This window comes from Somniosus microcephalus, chromosome 20, assembly GCF_052327205.1.
Source record: "Somniosus microcephalus isolate GS21.2 chromosome 20, FLI_Smic_1.0, whole genome shotgun sequence".
NCBI lineage: Eukaryota > Metazoa > Chordata > Chondrichthyes > Squaliformes > Somniosidae > Somniosus > Somniosus microcephalus.
In genome coordinates, this window is record NC_141006.1 from 11,054,864 (window position 1) to 11,073,647 (window position 18,784).

At 52.0% G+C, this 18,784-nt stretch overlaps 1 protein-coding gene across 2 annotated transcripts in view; it reads right to left on the minus strand.

Annotated features, from left to right (window-relative positions):
* Positions 1 to 18,784, minus strand: part of LOC147103058 (CYFIP-related Rac1 interactor B-like) — an 82,344-nt gene that overhangs the window by 25,209 nt on the left and 38,351 nt on the right. For both annotated transcript variants that reach the window (XM_085962332.1, XM_085962331.1), the window contains one exon: positions 18,163 to 18,279. In XM_085962332.1, the coding sequence (XP_085818458.1) occupies positions 18,163 to 18,279 (117 nt within the window). The remainder of the gene's footprint in view (positions 1 to 18,162; positions 18,280 to 18,784) is intronic.

Here is an 18,784-nt window from a genome sequence, read left to right on the forward strand (position 1 = left end):
GTCCTTCTGTTCCTCTGTCTCTATGTCCCTGTCTCTGTCCTCATGCCCCTCTGTCCCTCTGTCTCTGTGTCCTTCTGTCTCTCTGTCCCACTGTCCCTCTGCCTCTCTGTCCCACTGTCCTTCTGTCTCTCTGCCCCTCTGTCTCTGTCCCACTGTCCCTCTCTCTCTCTGTCCCTCTGTCTCTCTGTCCCTCTGTCCCACTGTCCCTCTGTCTCTCTATTCCTCTGTCCCTCTGTCTCTGTCCCACTGTCCCTCTGTCTCCGTGTCCCTCTGTCTCTGTCCCTCTGTCTCTGTCCCTCTGTCTCTGTCCCTCTGTCTCTTGTCCCTCTTTCTCTCTCTATCTCTGTCCCTCCGTCACTGTCTCTGTCCCACTGTCCCACTGTCCCTCTGTCTCTCTGTCCCACTGTCTCTCTGTCCCAGTGTCCCTCTGGCTCTCTGTCTCTTTGTCGCTGACCCACTGTCACTCTGTCTCTGTCCCACTGTCCCTCTGTCTCTGTGTCTCTCTGTCCCTCTGTCCCTCTGTCTCTCTGTCTCTGTCCCTCTGTCTCTCTGTCCCTCTGTCCCTCTGTTCCTGTCTCTGTCCCACTGTCACTCTGTCTCTCTGTCCCTCTGTCCCTCTGTCTCTGTATCCCTCTGTCCCTCTGTCTCTCTGGCTCTCTGTCCCTGTCTCTCTGCCCACTGTCCCTCTGTCCCTCTGTCTCTCTGTCCCTCTGTCTCTGTTCCACTGTCATTCTATCCCTCTGTTTCTCTGTCCCTCTGTATCGCTGTCCCTCTGTCTCTGTCCCACTGTCCCTCGGTCTCTGTGTCTCTCTGCCCCACTCTCTCTGTCCCACTGTCTCTCTGTCCCTCTGTTTCGCTGTCCCTCTGTCTCCCTGTCTCTCTGTCCCACTGTCCCTCTGTCCCTCTGTCTCTCTGTCCCGCTGTCTCTGTCCCTCTGTCCCTCTGTCTCTCTGTCCCTCTGTCTCTCTGTCCCACTGTCCCTCTGTCCCACTGTCCCTCTGTCTCTCTGTCCCACTGTCCCTCTGTCCCACTGTCCCTCTGTCTCCCTGTCCCACTGTCCCTCGGTCTCTGTGTCTCTCTGTCCCACTCTCTCTGCCCCACTGTCTGTCTGTCCCTCTGTCTTTGTGTCCCTCTGTTCCTCTGTCTCTCTGTCTCTCTGTCCCTCTGTTGCTCTGTCTCACTGTCCCTCTGTCTCTCTGTCCCTCTGTCTCTCTGTCCCTCTGTCCCTCTGTCCCTCTGTCTCTCTGTCCCTCTGTCTCTCTGTCCGTCTGTCTCTCTGTCCCTCTGTCTCTCTGTCTTTCTGTCTCTATGTCCTTCTATCCCTCTGTCTCTCTGCCTCGCTGTCCCTCTGTCTCCCTGTCTCTCTGTCCCACTGTCCCTCTGTCTCTCTGTCCCTCTGTCTCTCTGTCTCTGTGTTCCTCCGTCTCCCTGTCCCTCTCTCTCTGCCCCACTGTCACTCTGTCCCTCTGGCTTTTTACCTCTGTCCCACTGTCCCTTTGTCCCTCTGTCTCCCTGTCCCTCTGTCTCGCTGTCTCTCTGTCCCTCTGTCTCTGTCCCACTGTCATACTGTCCCTCTGTCCCTCCGTCTCTCTGTCCCTCCGTCTCTCTCTCTCTGTCTCTCTGTCTCTCTGTCCCTCTGTCTCTGTCCCACTGTCACTCTGCTCTCTGTCACTCTGTCTCTCTGTCCCACTGTCCCTCTGTCCCACTGTCCCTCTGTCCCACTGTCCCTCAGTCCCACTGTCCCTCAATCCCACTGTCCCTCTGACTCTCTGTCCCTCTGTCTCTCTGTCCCTCTGTCCCTCTGTCTCTGTGTCCCTCCGTCGCTCTGTCCCTCTGTCGCTCTGTCCCTCTGGCTCTGTGTCCCTCTGTCGCTCTGTCCCTCTGTTCCTCCATCTCTCTGTTCCTCTGTCTCTCTGTCCCTCTGTCCCTGTATCCCTCTGTCCCTCTGTCTCTCTGACTCTGTATCGCTCTGTCCCTCTGTCTCTGTATCGCTTTGTCCCTCTGTCTCTCTGTGCCTCTGTCTCTCTGTCCCTCTGTCTCTCTGTCCCTGTCTCTCTGTCTCTATGTCTCTATGTCTCATCTGTCGCTCTGCCTCTGTCCCACTGTCACTCTGTCCCTCTGTCTCTCTGTCTCTTTCCCTCTGTCCCTCTGTCTCTTTCCCTCTGTCCCTCTGTCCCACTGTCTCTCTGTCTCTTTACCTCTGTCCCACTGTCTCTCTGTCTCTCTGTCCTTCTGTCTCTCTGTCCCTCTGTCTCTCTGTCCCACTGTCCCACTGTCCCTCTGTCTCTCTGACCCTCTGTCTCTGTGTCTCTTTCCCTCTATCCCTCTGTCCCTCCATTTCTCTGTTCCACTGTCCCACTGTCCCTCTGTCCCTCTGTCCCTCTGTCTCTGTCCCACTGTCCTCTGTCCCTGTCTCTCTGTCCTGCTGTCTCTCTGTCCCTCTGTCTCTGTCCCACTGTCCCTCTGTCCCTCTGTCTCTGTCCCACTGTCCCTCTGTCTCGCTGTCCCGCTGTCCCCCTGTCATGCTGTCCCACTGTCTCTCTGTCCCTCTATCCCTCTCTACCTCTGTCTCTGTGTCTCTCTGCCCCTCTGCCCCTGTGTCCCTCTGTCTCTGTCCCACTGTCCCTCTGTCTCTCTGTCCCTCTGTCTCTCTGTCCCTCTGTTTCTGTCCCACTGTCCCTCTGGCTCTTTCCCTCTGTCCTTCTGTCCCACTATCCCTCTGTCCCTCTGTCTCTCTGACCTTCTGTCTCTGTGTCTCTGTCCCACTGTCTCTCAATCCCTCTGTCTCCCTTTTCCTCTGTCTCTGTCCCTCTGTCCCTCTGTCTCTGTCTCCCTGTCCCTCTGTCTCTCTGTCCCTCTGTCTCTCTGTCCCTCTGTCTCTCTCTGTCCCTCTGTCTCTCTCTGTCCCTCTGTCTCTGTCCCACTCTCCCTCCGTCTCTGTGTCCAAGGAGATCTGAGATCCAAGGAGATGACATATAAATTGGCCAGAAAAAGCAGTAAACCTGAGGATTGGGAGCAGTTTAGGATTCAACAAAGGAGGACAAAGGGATTAATTAAGAAGGGGAAAATTGAATATGAGAGTAAGCTTGCAGGGAACATAAAAACTGACTGTAAAAGCTTTTATAGATATGTGAAGAGAAAAAGATTGGTGAAGTCAAGCGTAGGTCCCTTACAGTCAGAATCAGGGGAATTTATAATGGGGAACAAAGAAATGGCAGACCAATTAAATACATACTTTGGTTCTGTCTTCACAAAGGAGAACACAAATAACCTCCCAGATGACCACGTGTGCCAGAGATGCATCCATCTGCAGCTACTAGCGGACCGCATTGAGGCGCTGGAGCTGCGGGTGGATGGGTTGTTGAGCATTCACGATGCTGAGAGGGTCGTGGATAACACGTTTAGTGAGTTGGTCACACCGCAGGGTAGGGCTGCACAGGAAGAAAGGAAATGGGTGACCACCAGGCGGAGCAATAGAAGCAGGAGGTAGCGCAGGAGACCCCTGTGACCATTCCCCTCTCAAACAGGTATACCGCTTTGGATACTGTTGAGGGGGATGACTCACCAGGGGAAGGCAGCAGCAGCCAACTTCCTGGCACTGGGGGTGCTCCTGCTGCCCAGGAAGGGAGGAAAAAGAGTGGGAGAGCAATAGTGGTAGGGGATTCTATAGTAAGGGGAACAGATAGGCGTTTCTGTGGCCGTAGACGTGAATCCAGGATGGTTTGTTGCCTCCCTGGTGCCAGGGTCAAGGATGTCACTGAGCGGCTGCAGGGCATTCTGGAGGGGGAGGGTGAACAGCCAGAAGTCGTGGTCCACATTGGTACCAACGACATAGGTAAAAAGAGGGATGAGGTCCTGCAGCAAGAATTTAGGGAGCTAGGTGGAAGATTAAAGAGCAGGACCTCAAAGGTTGTAATCTCTGGATTACTCCCGGTGCCATGTGCTAGTGAGTATAGGAATAGGAAGATAGAACAGATGAATGCGTGGCTAAAGGGATGGTGCAGGGGGGAGGGCTTTAGTTTCCTGGATCACTGGGTCTGCTTCTGGGAAAGGTGGGACTTGTACAAGTCGGACGGTTTACACCTGAACCAGAGGGGGACCAATATCCTTGCGGGGAGGTTTGCTAGCACTGTTGGGGGGGGGTTTAAACTAACTTGGCAGGGGGGTGGGATACAGAGTGGAGCTATAGTAGGGGGTGATTTACAGCCAAATACGGAGGAAAAAACAAGTCAGCTGGGAAGGCAGAGCAAATATGTGAAGGCAAAAGGGAATATGGCAGGGCTGGAAGGCATTTATTTTAATGCAAGGAGTCTTGCAAATAAGGTGGATGAACTGAAGTTGTTGTTGAACACATGGGAGTACGATATTGTTGCTATCACGGAGACATGGTTGAGGGAGGGTCAGAACTGGCAGCTCAATATTCCGGGGTATAGAATCTTCAGGCGAGACAGAGGGGGGTGTAAAAGGGGAGGGGGTGTTGCAATATTAATTAAGGAGTCAATTACTGCTGTAAGGAGGGACGGTATATTAGCGGGTTCCTCTAATGAGGCCATATGGGTAGAACTTAAAAACAAAAAGGGGGCAAGCACTTTGCTGGGAGTGTACTATAGGCCCCCAAACAGTCAGGGGGAGATAGAGGAACAGATATGTAGGCAAATCTCAGAGAAGTGCAAAAATAATAGGGTAATAATAGTGGGGGATTTCAACTTCCCCAATATTAATTGGGATAGTCAGAGTGTGAAAGGCTTAGAGGGTGCAGAATTCTTAAAGTGCATCCAAGAGAGCTTTTTGAGCCAACATGTAGAAAGTCCTACAAGAGAGGGGGCGGTACTGGACCTAATTCTAGGGAATGTAGCCGGGCAAGTGGTGGAAGTGTCAGTAGGAGAGCATTTTGGCGACAGTGACCATAATTCGGTGAGATTTAAGGTGGTCATGGAAAAAGACAAAGACGGCCCGGAAATAAGGGTTCTAAATTGGGGGAAGGCCGATTTTAATATGATAAGGCAGGATCTGGCCAAAGTGGACTGGGAGCAGCTACTTATAGGAAAATCCACATCAAAACAGTGGGAGACTTTCAGAAGGGAAATAGAGAGAGTACAACGCCAACATGTTCCTGTAAAGGTCAAGGGTGGGACCAACAAGCAAAGGGAACCTTGGATGACAAGGGATATACAAAAATGCATTAGGAAAAAAAGGGGGGCTTTTGGCAATTACAAAAGACTAAAGGCGGAGGAAGCCCTAGAGGAGTATAAAAAGTGCAGGGGCATACTTAAAAGAGAAATTAGGAGGGCAAGGAGGGGCCATGAAATAACACTGGCGAGCAAAATAAAGGAAAATCCTAAGATGTTTTAAAAGTATATTAAGGGCAAGAGGATAACCAGGGAAAGGGTTGGGCCCATTAGGGACCAAAGTGGCAATCTGTGTGTAGAGCCAGATGATGTAGGCGGGGTTTTAAATGAATTTTTTGCATCTGTGTTCACTATGGAGAAAGACGATGTAGACATAGAAATCGGGCAAGGGTACTGTGACATACTTGAACATATTAGCATCGAGAGGGAGGAGGTGCTAGCGGTTTTAGCAGGCCAAAAAGTGGATAAATCCCCAGGCCCGGACGAGATGTATCCCAGGCTGTTGTGTGAGGCAAAGGAGGAGATTGCAGGGGCTCTGACACAAATTTTCAGAACCTCTCTGGCCACAGGGGATGTACCAGAGGACTGGAGAACAGCTAACGTAGTACCATTATTCAAGAAGGGTAGCAGGGATAAACCAGGGAATTACAGGCCAGTGAGCCTAACATCTGTGGTAGGGAAATTATTGGAAAAAATTCTGAGGGACAAAATTAGTCACCACTTGGAGAGGCAAGGATTAATCAGGGATAGTCAGCATGGCTTTGTCAAGGGTAAATCATGTCTGACCAATCTGATTGAATTTTTCGAGGGGGTGACTAGGTGTGTGGATGAGGGAAATGCTGTGGATGTGGTTTACATGGACTTCAGTAAAGCTTTTGACAAAGTCCCGCATAGGAGACTGGTCAAGAAGGTAAGAGCCCATGGGATCCAGGGTGCCTTGGCGCGTTGGATCCTAAACTAGCTGAGTGGCAGGAGGCAGAGGGTGATGGTCGAAGGTTGCTTTTGTGACTGGAAGCCTGTGTCCAGTGGGGTACCTCAGGGATCATAGAAACATAGAAACATAGAGATAGGAACAGGAGTAGGCCATTCGGCCCTTCGAGCCTGCTCCGCCATTCAATGAGATCATGGCTGATCTTCGTCTGAGATCATAGCTGATCTTACCAGTTCAGTACCCCGTCCCCGCCTTTTCTCCGTGCTGGGTCCCTTGTTGTTTGTGATCTACATAAATGATTTGGATGAGAATGTAAAAGGTATGATCAGTAAGTTCGCAGATGACACGAAAATTGGTGGGGTGGTAAATTGCGAGGAGGAAAGCCTCAGGCTACAGGATGATATAAACGGGTTGGTCAGATGGGCGGAAAAGTGGCAAATGGAATTTAACCCTGAAAAGTGTGAGGTGATGCATTTTGGACGGACAAATAAGGCAAGGGAATACACAATGAGTGGTAGGACCCTAGGAAGTACAGAGGGTCAGAGGGACCTTGGTGTACATGTACATAGATCCCTGAAGGCAGCGGAACAGGTAGATAAGGTGGTTAAAAAGGCATATGGGATACTTGCCTTCATTAGCCGAGGCATAGAATATAAGAGCAGGGAGGTTATGATGGAGCTGTACAAAACGCTGGTGAGGCCACAGCTGGAGTACTGTGTGCAGTTCTGGTCGCCTCACTATAGAAAGGATGTGATTGCTTTGGAGAGGGTGCAGAGAAGATTCACCAGGATGTTACCTGGGATGGAGCGCCTCAGCTATGAAGAAAGGCTAAACAGGCTGGGGTTGTTTTCCTTGGAGCAAAGAAGGCTGAGGGGGGACCTGATTGAGGTATACAAAATGATGAGGGGCATCGATAGGGTGGATAAAGAGGAACTTTTCCCCTTAGTAGGGGGGTCAATAACAAGGGGGCAGAGATTCAGGGTAAGGGGCAGGAGATTTAGAGGGGATTTGAGGAGGAACTTATTCACCCAGAGGGTGGTTGGAATCTGGAACTCACTGCCTGAAAGGGTGGTAGAGGCAGGAACCCTCACAACATTCAAGAAGCATTTGGATGAGCACTTGAAATGCCATTGCATACAAGGCTATGGACCAAATGCTGGAAAATGGGATTAGACTGGATAGGGATTGATGGATGGCGCAGACACGATGGGCCGAAGGGCCTCTTTCTGTGCTGTAAAACTCTATGACTCTATGACTCTATGAGATGTCGGGGAACATAGGGTCTGATGAAAGGGAGGAACTGAAAGAAATCAGTAATAGTAGGGAAATGGTGTTAGGGAAATTGATGGGATTGAAGGCTGATAAATCCCCAAGGCCTGATAATCTACATCCTATGCTACTTAAGGAAGTAGCCCTAGAAATAGTAGATGCATTGCTGATCATCTTCCAACATTCGATGGAATCTGGAACAGTTCCCATGGATTGGAGGATAGCTAATGTAACCCCACTATTCAAAAAAGGTGGTAGAGAGAAAACGGGGAATTACAGACCGGTAAGCCTGACATCGGTCGTGGGGAAAATGCTAGAGTCCATTATAAAAGATGTAATAGTAGAGCACTTGGAAAACAGTGACAGGATCGGACAAAGTCAACATGGATTTACAAAAGGTAAATCATGCTTGACTAATCTACTGGAATTTTTTGAGGATGTAACTGGTAAAATAGATAAGGGAGAACCAGTGAATGTGGTGTATTTGGACTTTCAGAAGGCTTTTGATAAGGTCCTGCATAAGAGATTAGCGTGTAAAGTTAAAGCACATGGGATTGGGGGCAAGGTATTTTCTTGGGTAGAGAACTGGTTGGCAGACAGAAAGCAAAGAGTAGGAATAAACGGGTCTTTTTCCGAGTGGCAGGCAATGACTAGTGGGGGACCGCAGGGATCGGTCCTTCGACCCCAGCTATTCACAATACATATTAATGATCTAGACAAGGGAACTAGATGTAATATGTCCAAATTTGCAGACGACACAAAGCTGGGTGGGCGTGTGTGCTGTGAGGAGGATGCCGAGAAACTCCAGGATGATTTGGATAGGTTGGGTGATTGGGCAAAAGCATGGCAGATGCAATATAACGTGGATAAATGTGAGGTTATCCACTTTGGTGGCAAAAACAGGAAGGCAGATTATTATCTGAATGGCAATAGATTGGGAGAAGGGGAAGTGCAACAAGGCCTGGGTGTCCTTGTGCACCAGTCGCTGAAGGTAAGTGTTGTGTATGTAACCTGTTCCACCTTAAGAGAGCTTAAGCCTGTTCCACCTTAAGAGATGTACTACTTTCTCAGGCTGCTGTAGACGTAATACCGGGGGTGAACACACCGGTATATAAGCACTGTGCAGTAATCTTGTATTCAGTATAGTCCCTACCTCCAACCAGTAAAGACCTGTTTTTATTGTTACTCATTAGTCTGTGTCTTAATTAACTAAATAATTCACAGACTTAACACTGGCGACGAGTCAGGTTCTTACCCTGCGGCAGTTATTCCACGGCGGTTGAAGAGAGGTTTCAAACCACACCACCCCACTGGGAGCGACAGGCATTAGGACCCTGAAGCCTCCATCAGCTTGTGAACCGGAGTAGAAGGCAGGGCTGGGGAAGACAGAGGTACAGGGCGATAGCGATCGGCAGATAAGGGCCGGGCCGCTTTGAAGTGATGGGCACAGCCGGGCCATCGATCGTAACCACCGATAAGGGCCGCACTAGGGCTGAAAGGGCAGCGGCTGCAGAAATTGAAGGCGCGAGAGCCGCGGTGAAAAGCGCGGGCCATCGATCGCGATCGGGAGATAAGGGCTTTGGAGTGCGAGGCGCAGCCGGGCCATCGATCGCAAGCACTGATAAGGGCCGGGCCGCTTTCAAGTGCGAGGCGCAGCCGGGCCATCGATCGCATCCGCTGATAAGGGCCGCACTCGGGCGATCGCGGCGAAGATAAGGGCCGCACTCGGGGGCTGAAGGGAGACGGCGTCGGGGGACGGGTGAAGACCGCCAAGCGCGGGAAAACCGCCATTTTGTGGGCGGAGGACGACGGCAAGAGCGGGAAGCCGCCATCTTTGATAACAAGTAAAGAAAATAAAATCTGAGAAATTGTAAATCTACAATGCCTAAACACGGGAATATTAGCACCTTTGATAGTGACCTCGAAGATTGGGCCATATATGTTGAAAGAGTAAAAAATTATTGTAAGGCCAATAAAATTCGTGACCAAGATAAAGCTCTAACATTATTAAATTTAATGGGTGCGAAGACATACGGGCAATTGAAACACCTGTTATCACCAGATGAACCGGCGGATAAGACGTTCGATGAGATTGTTACTGTCCTGAAAGATCATCTAAACCCCACGCCGCTGATGCTAGCGGAACGATTTAAATTTTACGACAGAAGGCAGCTACAGCATGAAAGCAATGCTGAATATTTGCTGGAATTGCGTAAATTAGCGAAATATTGCCAGTTTGGAACGGGACTGACAGATGCACTACGAGACAAATTTGTGTGTGGTTTATTTAAACAGGATACACAAAAGCGACTGCTCGAGGAGAATGAGCTGACGCTTGAGAAGGCGGTCACTATGGCAGCAGCACACGAAGCCGCAGCGAGAGGCACGGCAGTAATGCAGCTACGGTCACCGGAGCTCAGTGCACACAAATTGGGTGTGAGTTCTGGCAAATGTTATCGTTGTGGAAAGACAACGCATGATCAGAACCAGTGTTGGTTTAAAAACCAAGAATGCAGAACATGTGGTAGGCTTGGACATATAGCTAGAGTATGCAGGTCAGGGAAGAAGACCAGCAACAAGAAGTCACCGCAAGGGAAATACGCAAAGGTACACAAGGTGGCCGAACAGGAGTCCGATTCAGACGCTAGCAGTAATGAACTGGCTGGCTTAAGCAGTATTGAACTGGCTAGCTTAAGGGTACTCAACGTTGGTAAGGGTGCAGACCTCCAGACAATTTGGGTTACTCTTCAGATAGAAGGAGTCCAAGTAAAAATGGAATTGGACACTGGATCGGCATTGTCGGTCATGAATAAGAAAGATTACAGAAGGTTATTCCAACATATTCCCCTACAGGATACGGAGATTATATTGACAACCTACACGGGGCAGAGAGTGTACCCCATCGGGACAATAAAGGTTGCAATGGCCAACAAGGGCGAAGGAAGTCAAATAATGGACTTATATGTGCTACCGGAGGGAGGTCCACCACTACTAGGCCGGGAGTGGTTTAGAAACATAAATATGGACTGGCATTCGCTAAAAGCCATAAAGAGTGAGAACTCGGTGCAGATAATCAGCCCAGACTCTAGAACTGATGATGGTAAGACCAACCCATGTGCAAAAGACAAAGTTTCAGCACAGAATTCCACTGAGCAACAACAACATAGTTTAACAGAGAATTCTGAGTCTGTCAAGTCTACTGATATGCACATTTTTGAGGGACACTGGGCTCGAACTCAACTCCATTTCAAACTACAACAGCAATTAGAACAAATGATTCGCCGTTTTGAGCAAGAGATGAATGAAATAAAAAAGTTCTTTGTTACAGAGTGGGAGAATCTGGAAAGTCAACAGAAGCAACTGATGGAGAAAATGGAGCAGGAGCACACCAACCATCTGCGCGAGGAGGCCGAACGAATCAAAGCTGATTCAGGTTCTGAACGTGCGTGCCATAATCTGGTGTCAGAAGAGTTAACGGTCAGCCAACTCCTTCATATGCTGAGGGACAAGACTCTGAAATGGGAAAAACTTGAACACGAGCTGCGATCTTCAAAGGAAAAGGGTTCGGAGCTCTCAAAAGTCATTGAGATGGCTGATGTGACGACACAGACTGAAACGACTGCAACAGAGCAGCCATTGGATGCCAAAAGTACGCTGACTCACGTCAATGTAGAACAACAGACCGCTGAAACAGCTGCTCCGGTAGAGGGATTGCATAGTCCGATCAATCAATCTCCAAAGGAAGTTGAAGTATTAAAATCACAAATGAGGTCACTAGTAAACGACTTGCTGAAAGCCCAGAAAAAGCTGGATGCAGAGGTACACATGAAGAAGTCTCTTCAGGAAAGATGTCTGGATTTGGAACAAGAGCTGGCTAACGTCCAGCTGGGTATGGAGGAAATAGACGACCCTCTCACTGGTCTAGCTCAGGACGACACCGAATATTACCATGACCTGGTGGACGACACCGAATATTACGATGTCCTGTCCTGCCCAGCTTGTAACTTCGACTCCCAAAGTGCAGAAATCATGGAGGAGCACCAAAAGTCTACGGAACATCGGGAGAAGCTGGCTCTACGACGGAAACAGGAGGAAGAGAAGGAGGAACTGCGCATGCAGCTGGCAGCTGTGGCAGCTGACAATGGAGCCCAGAGAGTCTCCAAGAAGCAGAAAAGGAAAAGTAAAAACAGAAGATGACCCATCTGAACCATTATCACCTCTACCAGATCACACACGTGGTCCCTCCGAACGGAGCCAAATCAGTTCGGAAGTTCAAGCTGTTAAATCCATGAAAGGACTATTGAATGAGTAACGTGAACCGACTACACCACAGAGATTGAATCTCTGAACTGTTTTCCGCAGAGACTGAATCTGTGATATGTTACGTTAAACATGAAGTTATATATGTATATATGTTATTACGTTATGTTAAATGGGGGGGATGACTATAAAGCTAAGAAGGGAGGAGTGTTGTGTATGTAACCTGTTCCACCTTAAGAGAGCTTAAGCCTGTTCCACCTTAAGAGATGTACTACTTTCTCAGGCTGCTGTAGACGTAATACCGGGGGTGAACACACCGGTATATAAGCACTGTGCAGTAATCTTGTATTCAGTATAGTCCCTACCTCCAACCAGTAAAGACCTGTTTTTATTGTTACTCATTAGTCTGTGTCTTAATTAACTAAATAATTCACAGACTTAACAGTAAGCATGCAGGTGCAGCAGGCGGTTAAGAAGGCAAATGGTATGTTGGCCTTCATAATGAGAGGGTTTGAGTACAGGAACAAGGATGTCTTGCTGCAGTTGTACAGGGCCTTGGTGAGACCACATCTTGAGTATTGTGTGCAGATTTGGTCGCCTTATCTGAGGAAGGATGTTCTTGCCATGGAAGGAGTTCAGCGAAGATTCACCAGACTGATACCTGGGATGGCAGGAATGACGTATGAGGAGAGATTGGGACGATTGGGCTTGTACTCGCTGGAGTTTAGAAGAATGAGAGGGGATCTTATTGAAACTTATAAAATTCTGACAGGACTAGACAGACTAGATGCAGGAAGGATGTTCCCGATGATCGGGGAGTCCAGAACCAGGGGTCACAGTCTAAGGATAAGGGGTAAGCCATTTAGGACTGAGATGAAGAGGAATTTCTTCACCCAGAGAGTGGTGAACTTGTGGAATTCTCTTCCACAGAGGGCGGTGGAGGCCAATTCATTAAATATACTTAAGAAGGAGTTGGATATATTTCTTAAGGCTAAAGGGATCAAGGGGTATGGAGAGAAAGCAGGGACCGGGTACTGAATTTGGATGATCAGCCATGACCGCATTGAATGGTGGAGCAGGCTCGAGGGGCCGAATGGCCTACTCCTGCTCCTATCTTCTATGTTTCCATGTGTCCCTCTGTCCCTCTGTCTCTCTGTCGCTGTCTCTGTCCTTCTGTCCCTCTGGCTCTCTGTCGCTCTGTCTCTCTGTCCCTGTCTCTCTGTCCCTCTGTCCCTCTGTCTATCTGTCTCTCCGTCCCTCTGTCTCTCTGTCCCACTGTCACTCTGTCCCACTGTCACTCTGTCCCACTGTCACTCTGTCTCTCTGTCCCTCTGTCCCACTGTCCCTCTATCCCTCTGTCCTTCTGTCCCTCTGTCTCTGTCCCTCTGTCTCTGTCCCACTGTCAATCTGTCCCTCTGTCCTTCTGTCCTTCTGTCTCTCTGTCCCTCTGCCCCTCTGTCCCTCTGTCCCTCTGTCCTTCTGTCTCTCTGTCCCTCTGCCCCTCTGTCCCTCTGTCCCTCTGGCCCTCTGTCCCTCGGTCCTTCTGTCTCTCTGTCCCTCTGCCCCTCTGTCCCTCTGTCCCTCTGGCCTGCTGTCCCTCTGTCCTTCTGTCTCTCTGTCCCTCTGCCCCTGTGCCCCTGTGCCCCTGTGCCCCTCTGTCCCTCTGGCTCTTTCCCTCTGTCCCTCTGTGGGAAAAATTCAGTTGGTTGCGCCACCCGTTAGTGCCTTAAGAGGGCGCTAAGTGGGGCGCAAACCAACTAGCGCCTGGGCGCGGCACTGCCCACGCCTCCCGCAAAATTCAGCGGGAGGTTAGTGGTGGCGTTAATTGTAAGCACTGCACCTCTGGCGATGTTGTCATCGGTGTGTGCAGCGCCCCGCTCACGCCCCGGCCGCGATCTTCGGGAGCGCCCACTGATTTACCGCCAGACGCTATGTCCGACGGGTTCAGGGGGGCCTACCTGTGGCCAGGGAGGTTCAAATTAAAGGCGAGGTGCGGGGCGGCCATTTTTGTTGTTGGCCGCCTGCCAGCACCTGCCTGCGCTCCTGTCCCCGGCCTCCTGAACCCCACCCCCGCGGAGCGCCGGCTGCGCTCCAAGAGCCCGGCACTTCTCCTCGGTGCCGGGCTCTTTTGCCTGCACTCCCGATCCCCGGGGTCCCAGCTGGGTCTCAGATCGCGCTGCACAAGGCCCCTCCCCTTTAAGAAGGGGAGGAAGGCCTGCAATACCGCAGCGCGACGTGCCGCAGTGTGTGGCGCTGCAGCACGTACCGCCACGATATTCACTCGCAGCGCCCCAAGAGGGAGGCGAGGCGCCTCCAGTAGCGCCCCGCAATCCTTTGGGGCACAACCGACCAAGTTCCGGTGCGGGGCCGCTAATTTTTCCGGTGCGCTACCTTTAACGCCCCAGCGAAATTAGCACCCCAAACGGGGCTATACTGAATTTCTCCCCCTCTGTCTCTCTGACCCTCTCTCTCTGTCCCTCTGGCCCTCTGTCCCTCTGTCCCTCTGTCCCTCTGTCCCTCTGGCCCTCTGTCTCTCTGGCCCTCTGTCTCTCTGGCCCTCTGTCTCTCTGGCACTCTGTCTCTCTGGCCCTCTATCTCTCTGGCTCTCTGTCCCTCTGTCTCTCTGTCCCTCTGTCTCACTGTCTCTCTGTTCCACTGTCCCTCTGTCCCTCTGTCTCTCTGTCTCTCTGTCCCTCTGTCTCGCTGTCTCGCTGTCTCTCTGTCCCACTGTCCCTCTGTCCCACTGTCTCTCTGTCCCACTGTCCCTCTGTCCCTCTGTCTCTCTGTCTCTCTGTCCCTCTGTCTCTGTCCCACTGTCCCTCTGTCCCGCTGTCCCTCTGTCACTCTGTCCCACTGTCCCTCTGTCCCACTGTCCCTCTGTCTCTCTGTCTCTCTGTCCCTCCGACTCTGTCCCACTGTCCCTCTGTCCCGCTGTCCCTCTGTCCCGCTGTCCCTCTATTCCTCTGTCTCTCTGTCCTGCTGTCCCTCTATTCCTCTGTCTCTCTCTCCCTCTGTCCCGCTGTCCCTCTGTCACGCTGTCCCTCTGTCCCTCTGTCCCGCTGTCCCTCTGTCACGCTGTCCCTCTGTCACACTGTCTCTCTGTCCCTCTGTCCCTCTGTCCCGCTGTCCCTCTGTCCCGCTGTCCCTCTGTCCCTCTGTCACGCTGTCCCTCCGTCCCGCTGTCCCTCTGTCACGCTGTCCCTCTGTCCCTCTGTCCCGCTGTCCCTCTGTCACACTGTCCCTCTGTCCCGCTGTCCCTCTGGCCCTCTGTCCCTCTGGCCCTCTGTCTCTCTGGCCCTCTGTCCCTCTGGCCCTCTGTCCCTCTGGCCCTCTGGCCCTCTGTCCCTCTGTCCCTCTGGCCCTCTGTCTCTCTGGCCCTCTGTCTCTCTGGCCCTCTGTCTCTCTGGCCCTCTCTCTCTGGCCCTTTGTCTCTCTGGCCCTCTGTCTCTCTGGCACTCTGTCTCTCTGGCCCTCTGTCTCTCTGGCCCTCTGTCTCTCTGGCTCTCTTTCCCTCTGTCTCTCTGTCCCTCTGTCTCGCTGTCTCTCTGTTCCACTGTCCCTCTGTCCCTCTGTCTCTCTGTCTCTCTGTCCCTCTGTCTCGCTGTCTCGCTGTCTCTCTGTCCCACTGTCCCTCTGTCCCGCTGTCTCTCTGTCCCACTGTCCCTCTGTCCCTCTGTCTCTCTGTCCCTCTGTCTCTGTCCCACTGTCCCTCTGTCCCGCTGTCCCTCTGTCACTCTGTCCCACTGTCCCTCTGTCCCACTGTCCCTCTGTCTCTCTGTCTATCTTTCCCTCCGACTCTGTCCCACTGTCCCTCTGTCCCGCTGTCCCTCTGTCCCGCTGTCCCTCTATTCCTCTGTCTCTCTGTCCTGCTGTCCCTCTATTCCTCTGTCTCTCTGTCCCTCTGTCCCTCTGTCCCTCTGTCTCTCTGTCCCTCTGTCCCTCTGTCCCGCTGTCCCTCTGTCCCGCTGTCCCTCTGTCCCTCTGTCCCGCTGTCCCTCTGTCCCGCTGTCCCTCTGTCCCTCTGTCACGCTGTCCCTCTGTCACGCTGTCCCTCTGTCCCGCTGTCCCTCTGTCCCTCTGACCCGCTGTCCCTCTGTCACGCTGTCCCTCTGTCACGCTGTCCCTCTGTCCCGCTGTCCCTCTGTCCCACTGTCCCTCTGTCCCGCTGTCCCTCTGTCACTCTGTCCCACTGTCCCTCTGTCCCACTGTCCCTCTGTCTCTCTGTCTATCTTTCCCTCCGACTCTGTCCCACTGTCCCTCTGTCCCGCTGTCCCTCTGTCCCGCTGTCCCTCTATTCCTCTGTCTCTCTGTCCTGCTGTCCCTCTATTCCTCTGTCTCTCTGTCCCTCTGTCCCTCTGTCCCTCTGTCTCTCTGTCCCTCTGTCCCTCTGTCCCGCTGTCCCTCTGTCCCGCTGTCCCTCTGTCCCTCTGTCCCGCTGTCCCTCTGTCCCGCTGTCCCTCTGTCCCTCTGTCCCGCTGTCCCTCTGTCCCTCTGTCTCTCTGTCCCTCTGTCCCACTGTCCCACTGTCCCTCTGTCCCGCTGTCCCTCTGTCATGCTGTCCCTCTGTCCCGCTGTCCCTCTGTCCCGCTGTCCCTCTGTCCCACTGTCTCTCTGTCCCTCTGTCCCACTGTCCCTCTGTCCCGCTGTCCCTCTGTCATGCTGTCCCTCTGTCCCGCTGTCCCTCTGTCCCGCTGTCCCTCTGTCCCACTGTCTCTCTGTCCCTCTGTCCCACTGTCCCTCTGTCCCTCTGTCTCTCTGTCCCTCTGTCCCACTGTCCCTCTATTCCTCTGTCTCTCTGTCCCTCTGTCCCGCTGTCCCTCTGTCATGCTGTCCCTCTGTCACGCTGTCCCTCTGTCCCGCTGTCCCTCTGTCATGCTGTCCCTCTGTCATGCTGTCCCTCTGTCCGCTGTCCCTCTGTCACGCTGTCCCTCTGTCCCTCTGTCATGCTGTCCCTCTGTCCGCTGTCCCTCTGTCACGCTGTCCCTCTGTCATGCTGTCCCTGTCATGCTGTCCCTCTGTCCGCTGTCCCTCTGTCACGCTGTCCCTCTGTCCCTCTGTCACGCTGTCCCTCTGTCCCTCTGTCATGCTGTCCCTCTGTCACGCTGTCCCTCTGTCACGCTGTCTCTCTGTCCCTCTGTCATGCTGTCCCTCTGTCCCGCTGTCCCTCTGTCACGCTGTCCCTCTGTCATGCTGTCCCTCTGTCCCGCTGTCCCTCTGTCACGCTGTCCCTCTGTCACGCTGTCTCTCTGTCCCTCTGTCTCTCTCTACCTCTGTCCCTCTCTACCTCTGTCCCTCTCTACCTCTGTCCCTCTCTACCTGTCCCTCTCTACCTCTGTCCCTCTCTACCTCTGTCCCTCTCTACTTGTCCCTCTCTACCTCTGTCCCTCTCTACCTCTGTCTCTCTGTCCCACACACCCGCTGTCCCTTTGCCCTTCTGTCACTTTGTCAATTTGTCACTCTGTCACATTGACCCTCTGTCCCTTTCTTCCTCTGTCACTCTGTCACATTGTCCCTCTGTCCCTCTGTCTCTCTGTCACATTGTCCCTCTGTCCCTCTGTCCCTCTGTCTCTCTGTCCCTCTGTCACATTGTCCCTCTGTCCCTCTGTCTCTCTGTCACATTGTCCCTCTGTCCCTCTGTCCCTCTGTCCCTCTGTCTCTCTGTCCCTCTGTCACATTGTCCCTCTGTCCCTCTGTCTCTCTGTCCCTCTGTCACATTGTCCCTCTGTCCCTCTGTCCCTGTCTCTCTGTCACATTGTCCCTCTGTCCCTCTGTCTCTCTGTCCCTCTGTCACATTGTCCCTCTGTCCCTCTGTCCCTCTGTCCCGCTGTCCCTCTGTCCCTCTGTCCCTCTGTCTCTCTGTCCCTCTGTCCCTCTGTCCCTCTGTCTCTCTGTCACATTGTCTCTCTGTCACATTGTCCCTCTGTGAACTCCGTTATCTCCCACACATAAACAACAAGCTAGCAGGTTGTTTCTAGAAATTCAGCCACTGTTCCCAGGCTGAGTACATGGTAAATGCTGACACTTCGAGCCAGTGTACCAATGCTGCACAGTGTGAGGGAACACATATCTAGGGCGCTACTGGAGATGCTACACTGGGCAGTAATAAAGCCATTTCAGTGCCCAGGAGCAACGCCTGTGGAGTTGCTTCCGAAGAAGGACAAGATCACATCGATGTTTGTAGATTGTTGGAAAGTAAATGCCCCGATGGAGGGAGGCACCTAGCTGATGCCTCACAGAGCCGGTCCTGGAGAAGGTAGGATGCCCTTTATCTGGTGACCCTTTGGCCTGCTGAACGGCTATTAGTGGGTGCCACGTGGAGAGCCCCAGTCACACTCTGCATTTGATCTGCTCAGTAAATTAATCCCATCAAAGTGCACTTCGTGACCATGCAGGATTACCTGTTTTAGAAACTCTATTTTGATTGGACAATAACTAAATTTTAAATTTTATCTCTGTCGCATCTCTCAGATCAGAGAACCGAGTTCCAGTCACCTGATTGGCTGTATTAACTCCCAACTAACCAATTAGGGAGGTAGAAAGGTGCGCGCTGTTAATGAAAATGATGCGGCCTACCTCTGAGACAAACTTGGTCGTGGCGTTACTCAGTGTTTTCAGCATGGGCGTGGCCTCAGCGTAAAAGAGGGACATCCGATTGGCCATTTCATTATTGACATCATTTTCAGTGTCCGACTACAAGAAAAGAAAGGTTAGAGGTCACAAACTTACACTGAACCAGTTCAGCCATTGAGCTCGATGGCCGGCCTCGCTCAACCCCTCAAACCCCAGCTCCAGGCTTCTGTGTTCACTTGTGAAAGGAGGTTTATGACCCTTTTGGGGCAGGAATTGTAACAAAAGCACAGTTCATGCCATGACAACTAAGGGAAGTTTTTGTACTCTATGCTTCACTGTTTTGTAATAAGTGGAGTTTGGAAAAGAATATAGGAACAGAAGGTGGCCATTCAGCTCCTTGAGCCTGTTCCGCCATTCAATGAGCTCATGGCTGATCTGTATCTTAACTCTGTTTACCCGGATGGAAGGGATGGAAGCTAACTTCTCTTACTCAGGCAGGAGAGTCGGATATGAGGCTGTTTGATCAAAGCATTAATAAACATCTGAGCTGGACTGGGTGTCACCAGCTGTCTCGCCGATGCACCATGTTTTGCTGTGTCTGGGACCACTCACAGACAGCTTGCCA